This window comes from Rhincodon typus, chromosome 11 (assembly GCF_021869965.1).
Source record: "Rhincodon typus isolate 14 chromosome 11, sRhiTyp1.1, whole genome shotgun sequence".
NCBI lineage: Eukaryota > Metazoa > Chordata > Chondrichthyes > Orectolobiformes > Rhincodontidae > Rhincodon > Rhincodon typus.
The window spans coordinates 66,417,905-66,439,695 of NC_063342.1; the positions used below are offsets into that span (position 1 = coordinate 66,417,905).

General features: G+C 47.5%; 2 protein-coding genes across 6 annotated transcripts in view; one reads left to right on the forward strand and one right to left on the reverse strand.

The window, feature by feature from the left end:
* The window catches only part of shroom2a (shroom family member 2a), a 305,723-nt gene that overhangs the window by 83,151 nt on the left and 200,781 nt on the right, over window positions 1-21,791 (reverse strand). The window lies entirely within an intron of this gene.
* On the forward strand, window positions 686-1,466 carry LOC109915351 (putative claudin-24). The gene has a single exon (XM_020514962.2). It carries the CDS (start codon window positions 715-717, stop codon window positions 1,453-1,455), a length of 741 nt encoding a protein of 246 aa, XP_020370551.2. The 5' UTR covers window positions 686-714; the 3' UTR covers window positions 1,456-1,466.

The following is a 21,791-nucleotide window of genomic DNA, read 5'->3' on the forward strand; positions in this document are numbered from 1 at the left end:
CCTGCTGTGTTCATCCAGCTCTACACCTTGTTATCTCAGATTCTCCAGCATCGGTAGTTCCTACTTCCTCTGGATTATTGTCTGGCTACGTAACCAATTCAAGACTGTACCCTTCAGCTCACTGCAGTTGTAACATAAGGAACTTGCTCCTTTCTGTAGCCCACAGATGCTGAGGCCAATTCTCCCAATCGTATTTGTACACTGTGTTTATCTGACTGGCTCTGGGACCTCTATATGTGCAATGTTAAAGTTCTATAATGGGCAACTTCCAACTCAGGCATCAGGGGAGCCCAAAAAAATATATTTCATAATGTTAAGCAACTTTACACTTTATACTTAGAAGCTGACGTTAGTGCAATTCTACGACAATCCAATAGAACAAAGTAAAAGAACTGAAACTAAGCACAACTGTGCTTTTTACATCAATTACAATGTGCCCTCATAGTACCCAAAGTTGAAAAACTTCCCAACTGCACAGAACTCCAAGTTGTCACTTCACTAGTCTTTAATCTCAAGCAAGTACCTCAACCAAACATACTGTTTTAACCCCAACATCTATTGTTTGTTGTAGATTTACATCCTCAAGTGCTCTGGATAACATCGCCCAAGAAAAGAGGAGAAGGGGTCAAGGGGCTGCAGCAACTTCTGTCAACCTGTTTCCGGCTGGTGTTTTCAGAGGAGCAGCCTTCGGTGTCCTAGAATAAGAAAGCGCTGATGTCTACATTTCTCGAACGGTGTGTCACAGATGCAAGAGCCTCGGATGCCGCCATCAACTCTGGGCCACCTTCGGGGAGACATAGCACCAATGGGATGAGGTCAAAACCGTGCCAGTGTCAATGTGTAGGCTTTTGCCTGTCGCTCCTTGGGTGGCTGTGCTCTTTCACAGCAATAATGCTGCCTCAGTGGCTGACCAGGAAAACCGATTTGTTACAGAGTGAGACATTCTTCATTGGCATGTGGGAAACATGCGTTGCCCAGGACGACGGTCCAGTCCAGTGCAAAGGGTACGACAGCCTACTCGGCCTGCCAGTTGACGTTCAGCTCACTCGAATTCTCATGTGCGTGTCTGTGGCACTCGGCCTGTTAGGTTTGCTCTTCTCCCTGTCCGGATTGGACTCCATCGCCTGCTTCAGTGTCCAGAAGGCTACCAAGGGGAGGTTAGCAGTCAGCGGGGGTGTGTCCTTCCTGCTTGCTGGAGTTACAACCCTAGCCCCCGTGTCTTACCTGGCCCACGTGACTGTGGTCAACTTCTGGGATCCTGCCATCCCTCAGTTTGTGCCGCGGTGGGAGTTTGGTCCGGCCTTGTTTGTCGGTTGGCTGGGTGGCTTCCTTCTCTTTTTTGGAAGTCTCCTGTTAGTCACATCCCAGTGCTGCTTCCAAAAAGCTAAAGGGAACATCCAGCTGGAACCACGGACTGTGAAGAGAGCTTTGTGGTACAAAACAGAGTATGTCTGATTGTAAAGGGGATACAATAAACAAGAAATCAATTGCCTTAACTTGACCAATGTTTCTCTGAGCACAAAGTATGCAGAGGTTAAAAATCAATGTACTCTCTATCCCACTTGAAAACTTTGCTTTGACTGTTCCTTGCATCATTTACATCATTTCCTTCACGCCAGCTCTTCCACTAAGGTTTTGGATAATTTTGACACAACATTAAGCATAGGCACTAGGGCATCTGATTGCCATCCTGGGGTCTCTACTAGCCAGGACGTACCTGCTGTGGCTTGAGGTGGGAAATGCTAGATAGAGATAGCGTCATACAGTACAGAAACAGACCCTTCGGTCCAACCAGTCTATGCCAACCATGTTCCCAATCTAAACTAGTCCCACCTGCCTGCTCCTGGCCCATATCCCTCCAAACCTTTCCTATTCATGTACTTATCCAAATGTCTTTTAAACATTGTAACTGTACCCACATCCACCACTTCCTCTGGAAGTTCATTCCACACACAAAACTTGCCCCTCATGTCTTTTTAAAATTTTTCTCCTCTCACCTCAAAAACATGCCCCCTCATCTTGAAATTCCCTTCACTGGAACTAACAGATTACTACTCTGAAGGGCGGAATGTCCTAATCCAGGACCTACATTGGAGTCTGTAAGGAACCAGTGGAGCAAATGTGGTGCAGTGGGAAGCATCCCTATCTCTGGTCCAGGAGCTCTGGGCTTGGGTCCCAGGTCAGGCTGTGGAAGGCACATTTGTAACGTGGCCAAGTAGATTGGTTGTCAGCTTGTATGATCTGTCTAGTCCTCCAGACTGCAGGCAGTAAGAGTCAGAGAGTCTCCTGGCCAGCTACCCTACAGAAGGCAATGAGAAGCTGCTGCAGTGTAGGGCCAAGATAAACACACAGATAGTCCTCAGGTACCAAAGCCCTCTGATGACACAGCACCTGAAGGGAGAGGAAGTACTTGCATCATTCCAGGGGATGCTTCAACTTTGCTCATTTTGCCGCTGCTATCACAGGAGTTTGTCAACTGTGCTTTTGTGTTGACAACACAGAAAAAATCCAAACTAAGATTACACGTGGGAAAATCCACTCATCCTGGTTCTCTGATGCATGTTTACTCAAAACAGCAATTAATCTTGGTTTTTAAAATTCCATGGACCCAGCCTCCACAGCCTCGTCGGGAGAGCGCGATCCAGAATTCCACTGCCCTTTGTGTGAAAAGTGCTTCCTGATTTCACTCCTCAATGGATTGCTTTACTTTGATGATTTTACCTTGGACTGGACTCACCCATCTGAGGAAGTGGTTTCTCTCCAGCTGCCTTGCTATCAAAATCCACCCTGAACTCCTTTACTGTACACCAATTCAATCAATCCTCAATCTTCTCTGCTCAGTGGGATACAATACCACTTTACATACATGGCTTCATCATTTAACTCTTTAGGCCCCAGTGGGATTCTGATCAATCTGCCCTGAACCCACCTCTTGAAATACTTCTGGAGGAAATGACCTGTCCTTTCTCTCCTTTCTCTATTTATATGGCCCGCACAGGCACAAAGTCCTTTCGAAAAATGTAATAGTGCTGAAATGTAGGAAACACAGCAGCCAATTTATACACAGCAAGCTCCTGCAAACCATGCTCCATTGAGAGAAAAATATTAGCCAGGTCGCTGGGAGATAGGATACCGTAGGATGTTTCATACGTAACTGAGTGGAGATGGTGCTTTATTTTAATGTCTCATCTGAAACGGCAGGACTTCCTCACTACAGAACACCCTCAAAACTACATTGGATGTGTCTGCCTTAATTTAGCTCTCAAATCTCTGGTGTGGGGTTTGGATCTACAAACTATTGATTTGACTGGATTTATTGTCATGTGTACCTCGGTACAGCAAAAAGTTTTGTTTTATGGCGCATCATACTATACAAAGTGCATTAGAGCAATAGAACAGAGCGAGGAATACAATGTTATGGCTGCAGAGAAGGTGCACAAAGTGCAAGAACAATATTTAAGTTTAAAATTTGTAAGGTCCATTCAGAAGTCTGATAACAGATGAGAAGAAGCAATTCTTGAATCTGTTGGTCCATGTTTTTAAGCTTTTGTACCTTCTGCCCGACGGAAGAGGTTGGAAGAGATTATAACCGGGGTGGGATGGGTCTCTGATGATGTTGGCTGCCTTTCTGAGGCAGTGAGAAGTATAGATGGAGTCAATGGATGGAAAGTTGGCTTGCATGATGGACTGGGCTCTGTTCACCACTCTCTGTGGTTTCTTACAGTCCTGGACAGAGCAGTTGCCATACCAAGCCATGATGCACCCAGGTAGAATGCTATATATGGTGTATCTATAAAATCGGTAAGAATCTTTACAGATAAGAGTCAGGGATAAAAGTATGATCAACTTAGCTGCAGCTGCTAGTCAAATGGATAGTGGAGTTGATTTCAGGCTGTTAACATTATAGCTCACCTTGTTAGAAATGCATATTGTAAAGAGAGTATTAATGCAGCGTATCATATCCGTTGGTTCGATATTGGAGAGAGAAGATGGAAGGGTGATCCAATCCAGATTTATTTACAATGTTAAACAAATTCAGTAGGGTGGGTACACGGCAATAGTTCCTCTTCTGGGACATTCAATAAAGAGTCAATATGATCTCAAAATGAGATTTAGCTCTGTTTCATTACTCCATTCTGTAATTCTCTCTCTCTCTCTCTGCTAGCCAGCTATGAATGCTGAGGGCAATCAATGTCTGTTGAAAAAGGGAATCAAAGGATGTGGAGTAGTAGCTGGTAAATGGATTTGAGGGACAGAATGGCCAAGCTCTGATTGAAAATGATTGAGCAGGCCTGATGGGCTGAATGGGCTTCTCCCATGTTTCTACTTGAACATATCACTGTTATCTGTTTTATGGATTCTCTGATATTAGTGGCACCAATGACCAGTAAAAGATTCTGATGAAGTATTCTTAATTCTGGACTTATGATAATTGGAACTGGATGATTTTCTTTTGAAAGAAAATGATCCAAGCATCATGATTTAAAGGTTATGCAAATCTGTCTCAGAGAGGGTCACTGGGTCAGGAATGGGTCAGGGCCAGGTATCTCTATCAGAGAGTTTCTGGCTGGGATATAAGCCATATCAGCAAAAACTGGGAGTGGATTAAAAGGAGGAACTTGTTCTGGACAAACAGTGAAGGTTGTGAGTTGGGAGGTTTGGAGGCAGTGGAGATAAGTTTACTTTGTGGGTGGGGCAGAGAGAGATGGGAAAGTTGAGGGATGTGATCTTGGATGTAGCTGGGAAATGTTTGTGAGAGAACTCAGACTGAGTGAAACTACGTCAGAGAAGTTGGAGGAGAGAGGGGCCAAAGAGGGTTTTAGGTGGATGTTAAAATCGCCAAGCATGAGGAGATAGCTGGGGACGAATACAGAGGAAGACTGTGCCAACACGAACATTTTGAGTAAGAAGCATACAGGGCTGGGAAGACATCAAGTTGCCAACGGAATAAATAGAGAAGTCCAACAGACACTAGTGATTTGACTGGACTGAGGGACATGGAGCTAGGTGGGGAGTGAGCAGGCACTGCCTGGGGAGGGTGGACAGTTCTGTTTTTAAGCTTCTCTATTGACTCCTGAAGCTTTTAGGTCCAGTAATTTTTTTGAAATATCAAATCTCTAAGGACTACAGTTCCTTGCGAGCTCCTTGAAGCTATTCAGCCTCTGATTTATACTGTTCTTGGTCCATTCTGCACCTAAACACCCAGTGACCTGAGGACACAAGGCTCAGAGTATGGTCAGTGCAGCGTGGCTGCTTATCGCACTGAATCAATTGCTGTGTTTCCAGCGGGTGGGTGGGTTAATGTTTGTTGTCAGTTAGTCTAGAGAGGTGTTAGCAGCTGGGACAGGCAGCAAGTGGAAGCACAAGTAAAATTACAACAACAGTCCTCAAAAGATTGACCAATTGGGAACATATGGGGCAAGAATATAATGAACTCATCTCAACGCAGAGACCAATATAACGACTATTTCACATGTAATGGCTGTATTATGTGCCAGGACTGCCTTACGTGTCTCTAATGACAGAGAGACAGCCTGCAGTGGTGCGTCCAGTATTCATGAGTTCCATCATTGACCACGCCATTGGTGAGTAGATTCCTGTCAATAAGACTTGAGTATCCAGAGCCTATGTGAACACAAGCTGAGGCCACCCAGTGTACAGGAGGGCATTGGGTCAGGAAGCTGACAAGTGGAAGTGCTCCAGAGACATCATGTGGAGCTGGGTTGTGAGGGCAGATCCACTGGTACAGTCCTTCAGATCAGCACTGGGAGAGACGAGCATAGGAATGCTGGGGAATGCTGCTTGGGAGGAGACTGCCTTGACGTACCCTTCAGGCAACGCTGAGAGAGACACAGAAGGAAGCTCATCCATGAGGCAGTTGACATGGAGGGCAAAGTACATGAGAGGGGGCAAAAGGACGAGACAGAAGACTCAAGAAGAGGTGAAGAAGCAAGGAGAAAATTTTGATCACTGCCCTCGAGTGAGATGGGAGAAATGCAAGTAACTTTCTGGCCTTAATAAAAGAAGTTGGTGTAATACAATCCATGCTATATCAATGGATTGATACAATCGGGTTGGAGGCTACATCACAATAAATTTTCAGATGCAGTCACTTTGAGATGATGGCCTAGAAATTAGTCTGGCTCTATTTTCAGATACAACCTCAGCACTGTGACCAGCAACAGCTATTTTTAAAAAAAATTCTTTCATGGATGTGAGCATCATTGGCTGAGCCAACATTTAATGCCCCAATTTGAGTCAACTACATTGCTGTGGGTCTGGAGTCACATGGAGGCCAGACCGGGTAAGGATGGCAGATTTCCTTCCAGGAAGGATGTTGTTGAACTTGAGAGGATGCAAAAAAGATTTACAAGGATGTTGCCAAAACTGGAGGATTTGTCTTAAAGGGACAGGCTGAATAGAATCACAGATTCCCTACAGTGTGGAAGCAAACCATTCGGCCGATAGAACCCTCTGAAGTCCATCCCACCCAGACCCATCCCCATCCCCTACTCTATCCCTGTAACCCTGCATTTTCCATGGTTAATCCACCTAGCCTGCACACCCTTGGACACTATTGGTAATTTAGCATGGCTAATCCACCTAACCTGTACATCTTTGAACTATGGGAGAAAACCGGAGCACCCAGAGGAAACCCACACAGACACGAGGAGAATGTCTGCGTGGAATTTGCATAGATGGCCAAGGGTGGAATTGAAAAACCTGAGTCCCTAGCGCTGAGAGGCAGCAGTGCTCACCACTGAGCTACTGTGCCAACTGAGCTTTTATCCCCTGGCATGTGAAAGACTGAGATGTGACCTTAAAGAGGTTTATAAAATCATAAGGGGCATGGATAGGGTGAATAGTCAAGGTCTTCTGCCAAGGGTAGGTAAATCCAAAACTAGAGGGCACAGATTTAAGGTAAGAGGGAAAGATTTAAAAAAGACCTGGGAGTTAACTTTTTCAAGTAGAGGGTGGTCCATGTATGGAATGAACTACTACAGGAAATGGTGGAGGCTGGTACAATTACAACATTTAAAAGGTATTTGGATGGGTACATGAATAGGAAGGGCTTGGCGGGATATGGGTCAAATGCTGGCAAATGGGACTGCGTCAGATTGGGATGTCTGGTTGGCGTGGATGAGTTGGTCTGAAGGGTCTGTTTCCATGCCGTATGACTTTATGGGAAGCAGATGGGTTTTTCTCCTGACCTTTGGCAATGGTAGCACAGTCATCATTAGACTCTTATTTCCAGGCAATGATTGAATTCAAATTCCACCATCTGCCATGGCAGGGTTCCAAACCAGGTCCCCCAGAACATTACCTGGGTCACTCGATTAATTGTCTAGTGATAATACAACCAGGCGATTGCCTGGCCTGATAAGGTTAAGGATAAATAGAGATAGTCCCATCAGCATACTCAGCTAGAAGGGTTGCTCCTAATCTCACTACTCCCTGCTCCCCACAGCTCATTGCAGCAAAGATATCAATGTTGGGGTTGTACCTCATGGCCTGTGGGTCTGGAACAGGTCACAGAGGGAGAGATGGTGCAGAGGTAGAGGGAAACACTGCTGTTCGGAGGGATATGTTTTGCACAGTGTCGGGAGTCACATGTATTCTCCCTGAATTTCAGAATGGGGCTATCAAATGGGTGTTTGCGTTTAATACATACGCTCCGAGGCCCAGGATGCTTTTTTAAAAAAAGACAAGAATTTAATAATCTCTGTACAGTTTGGATGTGGTAATCCCAATCCTAATTTGGTTTGCAGTGGGCGCTGGTTGAAACTTTGCAGGGACCCATTGGACGTACTACTCTTGGGCAACCTCTAGTGGCTGCTGATGGAACATTTCAGGCAGAGAACAGGATAAGCACCAGAGCCAGCCTGCCCGAGGGTCACAGTGCCCTGGGAAAACAGACAATCGGCTTAGAGCCACCGGCTGGTCAGGAATAATCCTGCATCAGACCCATCACTTCCATCTCAAAGCCAAACACCCAGTCAAACAGAGATAGTAGGAACTGCTGATGCTGGAGAATCTGGAATAACACGGTGCAGAGCTGGATGAACACAGCAGGCCAAGCAGCATCAGAGGAGCAGGAAGGCTGACGTTTCGGGCCTAGACCCTTCTTCAGAAATGGGGGAGGGGAAGGGGATTCTGAAATAAATACGGAGAGAGGGGGAGGCGGATAGAAGATGGATAGAGGAGAAGATAGGTGGAGGGGAGACAGACAGGTCAAAGGGGCGGGGGGGAGCCAGTGAAGGTGAGTGTAGGCGGGGAGGTAGGGAGGAGATAGGTCAGTCCAGGGAGGATGGACAGGTCAAGGGGACGGGATGAGGTTAGTAGGTAGGAGATGGGGGTGGGGCTTGAGGTGGGAGGAAGGACAGATTAGGGAGGCAGGGACGAGCTGGACTGGTTTTGGGATGCGGTAGGGGGCGGGGAGATTTTGAAGCTTGTGAAGTCCACATTGATACCATTGGGCTGCAGGGTTCCCAAGCAGAATATGAGGTGCTGTTCCTGCAACCTTCAGGTGGGATCGTTGTGGCACTGCAGGAAGCCCAGGATGGACGTGTCGTCTAAAGATTGGGAGGGGAGTTGAAATGGTTTGTAACTGGGAGGAGCAGTTGTTTAGTGCGAACCGAGCGTAGGTGTTCCGCTAAGCGGTCCCCAAGCCTCTGCTTGGTTTCCCCGATGTAGAGGAGAACAGCGGGATACAAAATACCACATTAGCAGATGAGCAGGTGAACATCTGTTTGATGTGGAAGGTTTTCTTGGGGCCTGGGATGGGAGTGAGGGGGGAGGTGTAGCACTTCCTGCAGTTGCAGGGAAAAGTGCCGGGTGTGGTGGGGCTGGAGGGGAGTGTGGAGTGGACAAGGGAGTCACGGAGAGAGCGGTCCCTCCGGAAAGCAGATAAGGGTGGGGAGGGAAAAATGTCTTTGGTAGTGGGGTCAGATTGCAGATGGTGAAGTGTCAGAGGATGATGCGTTGGATCCGGAGGTTGGTGGGGTGGTACGTGAGGATGAGGGGGATTCTGTTTTGGTTGTTATTGTGGGGACGGGGTGTGAGGGATGAGGTGCGGGAAATGCAAGAGACGTGGTCGAGGGCATTTTCGACCACTGTAGGGGGGAAGTTGCGGTCCTTGAAAAACGAGGTTAATAACAACCAAAACAGAATCCCCCTCGTCCTCACGTACCACCCCACCAACCTCCGGATCCAACGCATCATCCTCCAACACTTCCGCCATCTGCAATCCGACCCCACCACCAAAGACATTTTTCCCTCCCCACCCTTATCTGCTTTCCGGAGGGACCACTCTCTCCGTGACTCCCTTGTCCGCTCCACATTCCCCTCCAGCCCCACCACACCCGGCACTTTTCCCTGCAACCGCAGGAAGTACTACACCTGCCCCCACAACTCCTCCCTCACCCCCATCCCAGGCCCCAAGAAGACTTTCCACATCAAACAGATGTTCACCTGCACATCTGCTAATGTGGTATACTGCATCCGCTGTGCCCGTTGTGGCCTCCTCTACATCGGGGAAACCAAGCGGAGGCTTGGAGACCGCTCTGTGGAACACCTACGCTCGGTTCGCAATAAACAACTGCACCTCCCAGTCGTGAACCACTTCAACTCCCCCTTCCACTCCTTGGACGACATGTCCATCCTGGGCCTCCTGCAGTGCCACAATGATGCCACCCGAAGGTTGCAGGAACAGCACTTCATATTCCGCTTGGGAACGCTGCAGCCCAATGTTGTCAATGTGGACTTCACAAGCTTCAACATCTCTCCTCCCCCTACCGCATCTCAAAACCAGCCCAGCTCATACCCGCCCTCCCTAACCTGTCCGTCCTTGCTCCCACCTATCCCCTCCTCCCATCTCAAGCCTCACCCCCACCTTCTACCTACCAGCCTCATGCCCACCTCCTTGACCTGTCCGTCTTCCCTGGACTGACCTATCCCCACCCTAACTCCCCACCTACACTCACCTTTACTGGCTCCATCCCCGCCTCCTTGACCTGTCCGTCTCCTCTCCACCTTTCTGCTCCTTTATCCATCTTCCATCCGCCTCCCCCCCATCTCTCTCTTTATTTCAGAATCCCATTCCCCTCCCCCATTTCTGAAGAAGGGTCCAGACCCGAAACGTCAGCTTTCCTGTTCCTCTGATGCTGCTTGGCCTGCTGTGTTCATCCAGCTCTACACCTTGTTATTTCACCCAGTCAAACAGCTTTTTCTGTCCCCAAACACCGATGTTTTCTATGATTAGCCAATGCACATGTTGAAAGCAAATACGGAGGAAAGCCTTTTTCTTTTTGAGAATTTGAGAGTGGTTTCTGTTTCCGTACAAGATTTTAAGCAGCCCATCTTGGAAATATGAATGTCGCAAATAGGATCAGGACTAGGCTATTCAGCCCTTCCACCCTATTCCGTAAATCAACACAGATTTGGCTGATCTCCTCAACTCCATGTAACCACGCAGTGTCCTCCTATCCCTCGATTCCCTTAGAGACGGAATATCTGTCGACGCTTGCCTTGAAAGAGCAGCATCCGCTTTGCTACTGCATCCTTCCGCTCAGCAAGGTCCCAGGTTTCTCCGCCAGGCCGAACTAACCCCACGTCACAAAGGAACAAACTGCTCAGGTGTGTCGGAGGTTGGTCGAGGAGGGGTCTGGCAGATGCAGGTGATGTTTGTGCTTGGAAAGGTGTTGGTGAGGTCAGGCCTCTTCAGAACTTTGACACTCTCATGGTCAATTCACCCAGAACTGGCCAAGGGATGGGAGGGTGCTGACTTAGACACAGCAGGAGTCAAACACCTTCCTGAAGCCGGAAGCGATGGAATAAATCCAGCCCTGACTTACATCACGTTCTGCGGCACCAAAACAGGCCATTCGGCAAATCAGCTCTGCAGCCCCATCCCAACCCATCTTTAGTGAACCTTATCAGCAAGGCTTTCATTTCCATCTCCTTCATGACCTTAAACATATTTTTGTTATTCACCTCGACGTTGTGGTAGTGAGTTTGGCATTCTCGCCACTGTCTAGGTAAGGAAATTTCTCCTGAATTATGTATCAGATTTAAAGCACCATGCAGCATTCATGGAACCAAAACAGGCCATTCTGCCCATCAGATCTCCTCCCATCATCCTTCATCTAACCTGGTCAACACATCCACCCATTCCTTTTCCCCTCTTGTATTTATCCCTCATGCATTTATCTGGTTCACCTCAACTACGCAGAAGTATTGAGCGAGTTCTGCATTCTAACCACTCTTCAGGTCAAGAATTATCTCCTGAATTCCCAACGACTAACTTACATTTTGAAAGCACCCGTAAAAAGAAACACCTTTGTATCTACATTATCAAGCCTCTGCATTGTGTTGAAGACATTTATTAATGAGTAACAAACAGCAAAGATTTGCAAGCACACTTTCCTCAGCATCCAGTTATAATTTACAGCTGGATGTACCAAGGCCAATCTTGCCCAAGAGCTCTTCCAGTGTGTGATGTTGCCTGGAGTTAAAGAATGGTTAGTCCACTTTCCAGAACTTTCTGAATGGACTGCAAAACATCAATTCCTTTGGCCAGGATCTGCGCTTGTGTTTTAGCTTGGGCTTCCAAGGACCTCGACAATCCTGAAGAGTTACTGTTGGAAATAAACGCTGGATTGTCTGCTCTGTAACTGGAAAGGGAGCACTCAGAGCCACTCATTGCGCACAAACTGCTCCCCAGTTCCGGCAATGCCCTGGAAACCAAGCTGGAGTGGTCGTCAGGGGGAGGGTGGACCTTGGATCTGGAGAGCCGGGCAGATTGCCTGTGACTCAGCAGGAAGGCAGCAGTCAGGAAGAGCACAGTGGATGAGAAAAGGGCCACGGAGAGAGCTGCCCCTGGCTCCTGGCTCCCAGCCGAGGGGGGCAGGCGGTAGTGAGGTGGGAAGGCGATGGTGCGGTTACTCAGCACGGAGTTCAAGTTCCAGGCAGCAGGGACCAACACGCAGAGACATGCCAGGAGATGGAAACCGCCACCCACTGCGAACGCCAGCCCGTCCCTCCTGGACTGGCACCCTCCACCGATATACACATCCCACAGGCCATAGACATTGGCGGCTTTGCCCAGGGCTCCCCAGACCATGGCGGCGAGCATCAGGCCCTGCCCCACACCAATCTCGGGCGGGACGAAAGGGTCGAGGGCACCAAGTCTCCGGCACGACATCCCCTGGAAGGGCGGCGTGGTCAGCAGCCGGCTGTAAAAGCAGACCCTCCAGATGCCAACCCAGGTGACCCCCGAGGTGACCTCCGGCGAGCTCACGCGCCACACTCTCCATTGGATGAGCCCCGTGGCAATGGCCGAGCCAATCCATCCCACTGTGCCCAGCACCAGACCCACCAGTTGGAGGGCCACTCTGTTGCTGTGGTGACCCATAACCCCGAGGTCATCGGGGCACTCACTGACCAAACTCGATTTGCAAAGACATGAAGACTCGCTGAGAGGAAGCCTCCAGCCAGCTCACGCGCTGCAGGTAAGGAACGGAATGGGTGTTTTCTTCCTGTTGTTTGAGCTCCTTTACTTTGGGTTTCCTGGATACACTGTAAACTAATACCACCCCAACCAGCGCACAGATATTATTAAGCTGGAGAGGGTTCAAACAAGTTACAACAGAACGTTGCTGGGAATGGAGGGTTTGAGATATAAGTGAATGGTGGATAGGCTGGGACTTCGTTCACTGGAGCGTAGGAGGCTGAGGGGTGACCTTATAGAGGTTTATAAACTCATAAAGGGCACAGATAAGGTGAATGGCAGGTGTCTTTTCCCTAGGGTGGGGGATTTCAAGACCAGGGGGCATATTTTTAAGGTGAGTGGAGAAAGATATGAGGCAATTCTTTTTTTTTTTTTACACAGAGTGTGATTCGTGTGTGGAATGAACTTCTAGAGGAAGTGATGGATGCAGGTACAGTTACAATGTTTAAAATACATTTGGATAAGTACATGAATAGGAAAGGTTTGGAGGGATGTGGGCCAAGTGCAGGGAGATGGGACTTGTTCAGTTTGGGAATGTGGTTGGGATGGACTGGTTGGATCAAAGGGTCTGTTTCCATGCCGTATGACTCTGTAACTATGACTTTAGAGCAATCCTGCTTCAAGGACCCTTTGTTCATCAGCCAACTCTATTGTTTAGCATAACTCCATCGATCTAACATCCTAGCAACTGGACGTGATCTTACACAGGGAACATTTGCAGGGCAATGAGGAAAGGACAATCACAGAAGGCTGAATGGCCTCCTTATGTGACACATCCTTCTACTGCGGCTGGGTGTCTTACTCCGAGCCGTGCTCTCGGCCTGCAGTCTGAGGCGAAGCATTAAGTCAGAAGTCTCTCGGTCATATTCACAGGGAATGAACAATCATTCGTTATGAGGAAAGTTTACTCAGCAGTGGGGGGTCAACCAACGGCTACAGACCTTAACAACATACCGACGAACAGCAGAATCGGAGCATCAATAAAGCACGGTGATTACATTCCTGTACGAATAATACTGGGAAGGGGAGTTCAAGTCCCACCAGAGGAGATTGAAAATTTTAATTCAGTTCACGGGAATTTAAAGTGACAGCAAAGCTGAGGGACTCTCCTAAAGGACCCTTCAGGGAAACAAAGTGCCATGTGTACCGAGTGTAGCCTACACATGACTCCAGTCCCAATCCCTCAGCATTCAGGTTTACCAAAACTGTTCCAGGTATAACTCCTCCTCCATGTCCAGGTGCATTCAGGTTTAATGTGAGTTTGTGTACCCACAGATTGTTCGGGGCATTTCCCCTCTGCCTGCTGTGCCAACCCACATCCCCAAGTTTGGGTAGGCTACACCACCTTCCAAGAGCTTTGGTCACATGTCCACACATAACTCTCGCCATTGGCCGGTTAGGCCAGCCAATCCACAATCAAAAACCCCTGGAGGACGTGCAGTAGCAACGAGGGAAAATGGCGCTCATCTCAAATCGCTTGCAGGAATACGTCTGACAGATCAATTTTCATCACCAGTAAAATCCCGGGATAATTACCAATCCCCCCAGCTCGGGCTGCAAAGGGTTTCGGGAACTGAACTGTTTTCCAAACCACAGACACAGTAAATGTTTGTCTCACACAGCAAGGATATTGGGCCTCAAAGTCTGGGTTCGGCGGGCGGCTGGGGAAGTTTCCGGAGACTGGGAGTGGAGCATGTTTCTGCAGTGGGCTGCTCACCACCCAAAAAGCCATGTGGTAGTTGTAGAGGAGACAACGAAGAAACTTCTGCTCGGCCCTGAATCCAGGGCCTGAGTGAGGTCTGGAAATTCCCTAGGGCCTAGCCTGTGCTGTCCGTGCACTGCTGTCACTGCAGGCCTCAGGGTGGCTTTGATCAGGGCGGGGCAGGGGGCAGGCTGGCGAGAGGCCTGACTGAAGCCTGAGGATAGGCCGTGGATGCACAAAAGAATGGATTGGTCAGCAGCAGAAACCAAGTCTTGCTCCTCCACTGCCCGAGGAGCTGGACACAGTTGAAGCTTGAAAAAATAGGGCACAGCCATGTCAGCAGTGTACACATCTAGGGGCAGTGCAGTGCCTTAGGTGTAAGGCTCTAAAGGGTTAATAACGAGCAGTGCATGACAGTGACGTCATGTAGACTGGGATGATGGGGTGGGGAGGTTATAGCTTTGGATCGTAAAGCTGGAGGGCCCTAACACTGAGGTCATCCTCACAGTCTCAGTAACCGTGTCACTCAGCCATTGCAACTTATACCTCATCGCCATCGTGGAAGAAACAACTGGTCTTCAAACTTTTACTCTGCTTCTCTTCCCCCAGATGCTGCCAGACCCTCTGGGTTTCTCAAGCATTCTCTGCTTCTGCTATGGCATGACCAGCGTCTTTGTTTGAGACAAGAACCTTTTCTCATGAGAGTAGCACATGACTTTCCTCAAGTGTTTTGGAGCAGACAGGCCCTGCAGATGCCTATCCTGAAAAGAGATTGTGGCATTGAATCGATCAGATGGGATGTTATACCACGGCGAGCTGTGGTGAGGACCCCGACTTTCAACAGGGCTTGTGGCACCTCACAGGGTGGGGCACTAGGTCCACGGGGGTGGCTTTCTAGTGCCAGCCCAGGTTATAAGAACATAAGAACTAGGAGCAGGAGTAGGCCATCCGGCCCTTCGAACCTGCTCCGCCATTCAATAAGATCATGGCTGATCTTTTCGTGGACTCAGATCCACTTACCCGTGTTCTCACTGTATCCCTTAATTCCTTTATTGTTCAAAAAAAATCTACCTTATCTTTAAAAACGTTTACTGAAGTAGTGTCAACTGCTTCACTGGGCAAGGAATTCCATAGATTAACAACCCTTTGGGTGAAGAAGTTCCTTCTCAATTCAGTCCTAAATCTGCTCCCTCTAATCTTGAGGCTATGCCCTCTTGTCCTAGCTTCACCTGCCAGTGGAGACATCCTCTCTACTTCTATCTTATCTATTCCCTTCATAATTTTATATGTTTCTATAAGATCCCCCCTCAATCTTCTGAATTCCAATGAATATAATCCCAATCTACTAAATCTCTCCTCATAAGCCAACCCCCTCAACTCCGGAATCAACCAAGTGAACCTCTTTTGCACCCCCTCCAGTGCCAGTACATCCTTTCTCAAGTAAGGAGACCAAAACTGCACGCAGTACTCCAGGTGTGGCCTCACCAGCACCTTGTACAGCTGCAACATAACCTCTCTGCTTTTTATTTCAATCCCTTTAGCAATGAAGGACAAAATTCCATTTGCCTTCCTAATTACTTGTTGTACCTGCAGACCTACCTTCTGTGATTCATGCACAAGGACACCCAGGTCCCTCTGCATAGCAGCATGCTGCAACTTTTTACTATTCAAGGAATAATCCTTTTTACTATTACTCCTACCAAAATGTATGACTTCACATTTATTTACATTGTATTCCATCTGCCAGACCTTTGCCCACTCACTCAATGTATCTATGTTCCTCTGAAAAGTTTCACAGTCCTCTGCACACTTTGCTCTGCCACTCACCTTAGTGTCATCTGCAAACTTTGACACCCTACACGTGGTCCCCAACTCCAAATCATCTATATAAATTGTAAATAATTGCGGTCCCAACACCGATCCCTGAGGCACACCACTAGTCACTGACTGCCAGCTAGAATAGCACTCATTTATCCCCACTCTTTGCTTCCTGTTAGTCAACCAATCCTCTATCCATGCTAATACTTTACCCTTAACGCCTTGCATCCTTATCTTATGCAGTAGCCTCTTGTGTGGCACCGTGTCAAAGGCCTTTTGGAAATCTAGGTGCACCACATCCACTGGGTCCCCATTGTCCACCTCGCTCGTAATGTCTTCATAGAATTCCAAAAGATTTGTCAAGCATGACCTGCCCTTCATGAACCCATGCTGTATCTGCCCAATGGGACAATTTCTATCAAGATGCCCTGCTATTTCTTCCTTGATAATAGACTCAAGCATCTTCCCCACTACAGAGGTTAAGCTAACTGGTCTATAATTCCCCATCTTTTGTCTACTTCCCTTTTTAAACAGTGGCGTCACATTTGCTGTTTTCCAATCTGCTGGGACTGCCCCAGATTCCAGCGAATTTTGGAAAATTACCGCCGTGCACCTGCTATTTCTCCCACCATCTCTTTTAGTACCCTGGGATGCATTCCATCAGGGCCAGGAGACTTATCAATCCTTAGCTCCATTAGCTTGTCCAACACTACCTCTTCCGTAATAATGATTGTTTCCAGGTCCTCACCTACCTTCGTCTCTTTGTCTATTACTGGCATGTTATTAGTGTCCTCTACTGTGAAGACCGATACAAAATACCTGTTCAATGCCTCGGCCATTTCATCATATCCCATAACTAAATTCCCCTTCTCATGCTCTAAAGGGCCAACGTTTACTTTAGCCACTCTTTTTCGTTTTATATATTTATAGAAACTTTTGCTATCTATCTTTATATTCTGTGCTAGTTTTTTCTCATGTTCTATCTTACTTTTCTTTATAGCTGTTTTTGTGGCTTTCTGTTGACCTTTAAAGTTTTCCCAATCTTCTAGTTTCATGCTGTTTTTGGCCACTTTGTATGCCTTCTCTTTCAATTTGATAGCCTCCCTTATTTCTTTAGACACCCATGGCAGATTACCCCTTTTCTTACAGTCCTTCTTTTTCATTGGAATATACTTTTGCTGAGCACTTTGAAAGATTGCTTTGAAAGTCCTCCACTGCTCGTCAACTGTCCCACCATAAAATCTTTGTTTCCAGTCTACTTTAGCCAAGTCCTCCCTCATTCTATTGTAGTTCCCCTTGTTCAAGCACAGGACCCTGGTATTGGATTTTATCTTCACACTCTCCATCTGTATTCTAAATTCAACCATACTGTGATCACTCCTTCCAAGAGGATCCCTAACTATGAGGTCATTAATTATTCCTGTCTCATTACACAGGACCAGATCTAGGATAGCTTGCTCTCTCGTCGGTTCCATTACATACTGTTCAAGAAAACTATCACGGATACACTCAACGAACTCCTCCTCAAGGCTACCCTGACCGAGCTGGTTAGACCAATCTACATGTAGATTAAAATCCCCCATGATAATTGCCGTACCATTTTTATAGGCCATTAGTTATTTCTTTGTTTATTGCCCGCCCCAATGTGATGTTATTATTTGGTGGCCTATAGGCTACGCCTATCAGTGACTTTTTCCTCTTAGAATTTCTAATTTCCACCTCAATGGATTCAACCTCATTCTCCATAGAACCTATATCATCTCTCAGCACTGCCCTGATGTCGTCCTTGAATATCAGAGCTACACCACCTCCCTTACCTTCCTGTCTGTCCTATGACTGCAACCAAAGGATCCATGTTGCCAACAGGGAGGTGGGCACAAAAGGCAGCAACGCCGCTATCACCTCCCCGTCGCCCCTCCCTTCCAATCCAGCCTCTCCCCTCTAAAAGGCTGCGAATGTTCTCACACCTACAAGGGCACTTCTGTGTTGAGGCAAGCTCACGGTCACAGATTGACATCAGCAGTGGCTATCTTTCCTGGCAGCGCCATCAAGAGGGCCAGCCATCCTGCAGTTGGCTGGCGACGTCTGATCGGCTGGTCGCGGTCACACGGCTGTTCGTGGGAGCTTGCTGTGCATTCTTTCTCGCCGTGCTTCCTGCATTCTAACAGTGAGCACATTTACAAACTTACTTCAGTGACAGCAAAGCACTTTGGGATCTCCTGAGGTAAAGTGCTATGTGAATGTGTTAAAAATAACTGCATTCTCAGCGAAGGGAGCGGAGGTCCTTCTGTTCTCAGTTCTGTCTTTTCATTCAAATCAAGCTCTGGGAACTGACCTGAACCAGAGCCTGATCTTTGGACTGACACATGTGGGAGGAACCTGGTAAAACTGGGGACTATCGGAGGTCTCTCAAAAGGGAAAAGAGAATCCGGTCTGAAAGTTCCATCACACTGCATTCTGGTTACGTCAATTAATGGCCAACAGAGGAAGAGAGGCGGGGGGTGGGGGGGGGGGGGGTGGGGGTCGGCCGCTACAAACCACATACATTCCCAGCCAGGAATACTGGCAGCATCTGTTTGAAATAGGACCTGTGTACATTTCCACTCTCTACATTATAAAGTAACACACTGTGACAGCCAGCTCCACCTTTCCACACTCCCCGATTCCTCACGCTGATTCTCCGACATCCGGTAGAGATTTCCTTCCACTAAATATCGGGAGGTTTGAAAGTTGTCTTCAGTTCCTGTCCAAAGCTCCATTCCCCAGGCATTCCCGTCTCCTCTGGAACTGAATTCCCAAATACCTCACCCAGCTGGGTTGTCAGCTATGAGGAGAGATTATACCAATTAGGCCTGTTTTCTCTAGAATTCAGAAGGTGATCACAATATTAACAGGAAAAGACACGGTAGATGAAGATAAACTATTTCCACTGGCGGAGGATTCCAGAACAAGAGGGCATAGTCTGAGAATTAGGGCCAGACTGTTCAGGAGAGATGTTAGGGAGGGCTTCTACACACAAGGGGTGCTAGATATTTGGATGGAGGTTCGGTTGTTAATTTTAAATCTAAGATAAAGTTTTTGGTAAGTAAAGGTATTAAGGGAAGGAAGGTATGTGGAGTTAGACCACAGATCAGCCATGATCTCATTGAACAGTGGAGCAGGCTCAAGGGGCTGAATGGCCTACTCCTATTCGCATGTTTCTAAGCCTGCCCACACCTCTACTTGTGGAAAGTCACCCAAATCCACTCCTGTCTCAACACAGCTGCCACGGAAACCTCCTTACCTTTTGCTAGCTTCAGGTTTGACATTTCCAATAAAATCAGAGCGTGCTGGAGAATCTCAGCTGGTCTGGCAGCATCTATGGAAAGAGAAACAGAATTAACATTTCGAATCCATTACGAGTCTACTCTGCGTATTTTCCAACACTCTTTCGGCCAGCATTCAATCTTTGGCTCTTCGTTCACTTGAATGCATCCAAAAAGTCTGATGGCCCGTATCCTAACTCACACCAAGCCCTGTTTACCCATCCGCCCTGCGCGTGTTGACCTTGACTGAATTTTAGCCTGACCTCAATGCACCTTTTTTTCAAATCCCTGCACGGTCACACCATTCCCCATCCGTGTAGCCTTCAAACCCACACCCTCCAAGATATGCTGCACTCTTCCAATTCTGGCCTCTTATCCAACCCCAATCTCCTCTATTGCTGACTGTGCCCTCACTGCCTGGACCCCAAAGAGAATCAGCTCCCTAAATGTCCCTGCCTTCACATGCCACCCCAGGGTTTGGGGCACAATATTCCAACATGGGGCTAAGGGCGCACTGCTAAGTTGGAGATACCCTCTTTCACAGAGGGTATCAAATTGCAGCCCTTCTGCCCACTTGGCTGGGTGTAAAAGATTCCATTGCAAAGACGGGCAGAGGAGTTCTCCCTCGTGCCCTGGTCAATATTTACCCTTCCATCAACATCCCAGAAGGAACTGATTACCCCTCATTACGACATCACCTTTCTTTCTGGGAACTTGCTGTGTACAAATCGGCTGCCACATTTCCCACGACACTTCAAAAAGAACAACATCGGCTGTAATGTGCTTCGAGAGATCTGGTGGTCATAAAAAGCGCTATATAAATGCAAAATGACAAATTAATTTTCTTCCTTTAAAGATCCTCAATCAAACCTTCCTCTTTGACTAAACCTTCGCTGGGCTCACTTTCAGCCACTCAGCGTCAAATTTCAGACAATCCCACTGCTGTGAAACAGCTCAGAATTGGCCAGTGATGTTAGAGGTGCAATATAAATGCAGTTGTTATTGGTACTGTGTTTCTTTTCGAGTTTTAACAGATCATTATTGTGACTTGCAATAAAACTCTTCAGAGATCTGATTAGTTGTAGCTGTCGATAATATTCCTGGTTACAACAGTTACTGAGAACTGTCAACCTCTTACATTTGATCCTGTGACAGTGATGCTGTCAGGCAGTGAAAAACAGATCAATGGTCATGGGTAACAAGAATAATAGGTACACAACGTGGTACAAACTGCACTGATATTGGACCGAGTTTTGAGAACATCTCTGCCTTTCAAAATTGTGATCTTTTGATCTGTGAGGCTGACAGTGGCTCTCCTCTGAAGTGTGGCACCTTTGACAGCATGGCACTCCCTCAGCCTGGCACCAGAGTGTCAGGCCTGCACTGGTGCGCTCAGCTCGCCGTTTTACGGCACCTGAAGAACGGCGTGCTCCCAGCGGAACTGGACACAGGGCTGAAGAGAATTCTCAACAGGCCCAAAGCGATCCAAAGTGGCCAGGTAATTCAGAAACATCGAGCACGTGCACTGGGAAAGGTGCGTCTTTGGGGCTAATCTGTGAGAACCAATCTGACGGAATATCATCAAAGGCAGGCAAAGTTAATTTTTGTTTCCTTAACTACCTACCATGTTCTGCTGACGATTCTCTATTTATTGATATGATCAGGTTGTTAACGCACTGCATCGTGGTGACCTCTGAACCCCTAGACCTTCAGGTCATCACAGTGGCAAACAGCAACAAATCACATCATCAGGCTTTCAGCTGGAGTGTTTACTGTAGAAGGAACTGGGGCCACTTCTGTTCTCTCACATAATATTCTTTATGCTGCTGTTTACAAATGGAATCCAAGGCTTCTGGGTAAGTCTTTGCCAATACAGAGGAACAGTGTGCCAGGCCTAGAGCTCACCAACAGGCTATTTGGTCCAGCTCAACCATGTTTATGCTCCACTCAAACTTCTCATTTTTCCTCACCTACATCCACCATTATGGGGCACTAGTGGTAGTGCGGTACCTCTGAACTAGGAGGCATGTCCCACCTGCTGCAGAAGTGTGTAACCTCTTATCAAGTTGATTGGAAAATATCTAGATCTATCATTGTGAGCCTCAGTTTCCTTCTCCCTCATGTTTTTCTAGTTCACCCTTAAGCATATCTACAGTATTCCCTTCAAACTCCCTCTCTCAGAATAAGTTCCACATTCTCACCGCTGTCTGGGTGACAATGTTTCCCGTGAATTCCATTACGGGAAATCTTGCAGGTCAACGCCAATCGCCCACATCCAGTCTCGCAGGAGGAAACATTCTCTCACGATGCCCAGTGTCAGTCACATCATACAGCTGAGTTGACAACTCGATGAAGACACTTGACAGAATACAGCTAATGGCTCAAGACTGAACGCAACAGAGACAACAAGGTGTAGAGCTGGATGAACACAGCAGGCCAAGCAGCATCAGAGGAGCAG